Below are 3061 nucleotides of genomic sequence, written 5' to 3'. Positions count from 1 at the left end.
CGGCTTGCTCTAGAACTGCAGGGGTTTAAGGACAATGTTTAAAAGAGGATAACTCAAGAACCGATTGATGGATCATCGTGATTTTTGGTATGTAGGTAGCTTAAGTGATGCTTGACATAATGATGTTACAATTATGCGAATATTGATGTAATTTGCATAATTAATGAGGAAATTCTATAAATCAGCTGCATTCCATGATAGGAAGTTCAAGCTTGTAACATATGTTATTAAGAACGAGAGAAACACAGGCAAGTATTGATTATGCAAATGAAGACTTAATTTGCATAATTAATGAGAAAATGTTATAATTGCGTAGTGGTAACTGCCTGGAATTTCATACTTGGGGTGTTTGAAAGTTAAGTGAAGGTGAACATAATTAAACATAACTTATTCAAATAAGGACCACATTTGCATAATTTATGAGAAAATGGCATTCATAAGACTGTCTTTTGGTGGAGAATATAATCAACAGACTGATATCATTCATGCAATTGAGGATCCTACTTGCATAATCAGGGTGATTAGTATATTTCTTATTCATAAAGGCTAACATCATTTGGCGAAGGTATGAGATCGTGGAACTCTAGTTCAACATCTAATGCTTTATTTACTGACCTAGGGTTATGGTTTAATAGCGAAACAGACATTATGGGGTGTCAGTAATAGCCAGTGTCTGGAAACATGATAATCATAACTTTACAGTTTACACCTCCAAACAATTGATGTGTAAGTAGTTTTACTTTGGTCAAACATACAGTAGCTTTGACTTTGATTTAAAGTCACAGATGTCGTAAATAATCAAGATTATAAGGCCACATAACAGAAACAGACAGAAAGATTGTAAATATGTGTACTTTATTTATGGCAAAAATTAAGACATTGACTTTGGGATAGGTTTATAAATTATTAAACAGTGAAAGGATAAAACTAGTAAACAGTAGCTAGGAAAGACCTTTTAGTCAGCTGAGGGACAGCAAACAGCATGGCTACACTGTGTCTATTTCTCAAATTCTCTATTAACAAAGCAGTCATGTTCATGGCAAATGAATGGTAACAAAATCTAGGACTTGCAACATTTAGTTTTATTGGGTGATTATGCATGGATATTTGTAATACTAATTTTCGTCCGTTGCAGCATTTTCCAAAATGAAGCAGCTTTCTACCATACACAAATGCTAAATAGAATGATAGATGCTGGTACTGGTGCAATATACCTATCCTGAATTAGATCCTAGTTATTTGTCCTCCCAGTGACAATGGCACCATACAAGGTAGGAGTGGATGGAAAGTCAGTCCACCATACACAGTATAGCAAGTGCTTTCTCTATATTTCAAATATGAAGGTTCTACACCCACTCCGTCTCTTTAGCATGACAGGAAGTCACCGACACACCTACAGTCCCACTATCATCCACAAGGAAGCATTACCTACTCCATAACATACATTCTACATGTTACAGACAAGTAAATAATTAGGAAAAAATACATTTGGTATACAAATCCAGACGAATCTGATTAATACATATTTTCAGGTGCTCTACACAATCTACTGCAGAATGCACTGCAGGGGTACAGTCAAAGTGGACAACTGAACAGACAATTCTTTGGTTGACATCTAAGGATGACAAGTATATGCATGGAGGTAAAACCATGGTATATGGGAGATGGAGATATGGTACTATATGGGAGATGGAGACGTCTGGCTGAAGCTAGACTTGAAATGAAACCTCAATGTCAGGGGGTCACCTGTCGCATGTGATTGTGAACAATTTTGCTCATGCACACACTCAAACATGAGGATTACAAATACAATGGCAGTGACAGAAGAAACCTGCACTAGGCATGATCAATCATTACAACTGATGCATAACAAAGGACAGCTGTGCATTGTCATAACTACCTCACTCTCTGTAGACAATGCTTACTCATTACTTCAGCATTAGTTCCTAAATGGCTTTCGATCAAAGCTCCACACTACACATTGAAATATGTCACTTGAAGTTGTTCTAATATTCTAGTACACACACACAATTTCTGGCAAAAATATATGTACAGTAAGTGGCATTAGTAGTACAATCTATTCTTATAGTTGAGTCTTAAAACATCTATTACACACCAGATTTCTGCTACATGAAAAAAAAAAACATTTGTCTAACATTTTACTCTTCATCAATTTCTTATTAGAATATTATTCATGTAAGTACAGTAGGAAGCAAATTATACAAAATCTACAGAATAGCTCTCAACCTATTAGGCATGTGATGAAAAAAACTGATAATCTTTAATCCCTTTGCAACTGCTTAAATTTGCCTAAACCAACAGTACCCACTGTGTCATATGGTAAGTCTTTCAGCTGTCTGTCATTATTGGGAAAGACTTTACAAAATACCAGTATTTTACATCTACAGCGATGAGAAATATAGCTTTTGTAGGAAATCTTCTTTGCTGAAGTTCTGTAAACATTTACAGGCTAGCAGCTATTGACATTTTCCACAATTGCATGTTTCATTGATTTTTCACAAAATGGACAATGCAGGACATTTCATAATCAAATTCATGACTACTGTACATGTGCAAATCACACTAATACTCTAAAACTCTATTCCTTTTTGACAACCTAGAGGGTGTTCTGGGGGAAGCGCTATCTTCATGTATGATGGTGCTCCCTGCAGGTTTCAGTGGCGTTTGCCTTGTCGCCATCCGCAGACCTGACCCCACAACAGCCCCATCATCTTCTGTGGGGTTGTCTCTTCCAGTCTCACAACTTGCAGGGGACGGCCATCTCTTCCTGGAAGGAGTGGTGGTAACTTTGACACTGACATCCACTTCACTGCCTGCCAGGGAGTTGCTTCTCTTCCTCTTCTGTCCACCCTGCCCTTCACCGAGACACTTGGGGGAAGCCTTAACCTTGACATGCATGGTTACACCTTGTACTTCCCCATCCTTTGAACCAGAGCAAGTTTCAGTGCTCCTGAACTGGAGGGAAAAGGGATCAGGCCATTTGATCCTTAGTTGGCTCAACCTCTGGACTCTACGTTTTCTAGATAATTTGTTCTTTGAA

General features: G+C 37.6%; 1 protein-coding gene across 1 annotated transcript in view; it reads right to left on the bottom strand.

The window, feature by feature from the left end:
• Positions 1-2921: 2921 nt before the first annotated feature.
• Positions 2922-3061, bottom strand: part of LOC109472151 (G2/M phase-specific E3 ubiquitin-protein ligase-like) — a 4565-nt gene continuing 4425 nt past the window's right edge. The window contains exon 9 of the mRNA XM_019771725.1: positions 2922-2976. Coding sequence (XP_019627284.1) covers positions 2922-2976 — 55 coding nt within the window. The remainder of the gene's footprint in view (positions 2977-3061) is intronic.

The sequence above is a fragment of the Branchiostoma belcheri genome, unplaced genomic scaffold, assembly GCF_001625305.1.
Source record: "Branchiostoma belcheri isolate BF01 breed outbred unplaced genomic scaffold, Haploidv18h27 scaffold27, whole genome shotgun sequence".
In the NCBI taxonomy this organism is placed as follows: domain Eukaryota; kingdom Metazoa; phylum Chordata; class Leptocardii; order Amphioxiformes; family Branchiostomatidae; genus Branchiostoma; species Branchiostoma belcheri.
This window is presented reverse-complemented; position numbering and strand designations above follow the sequence as displayed.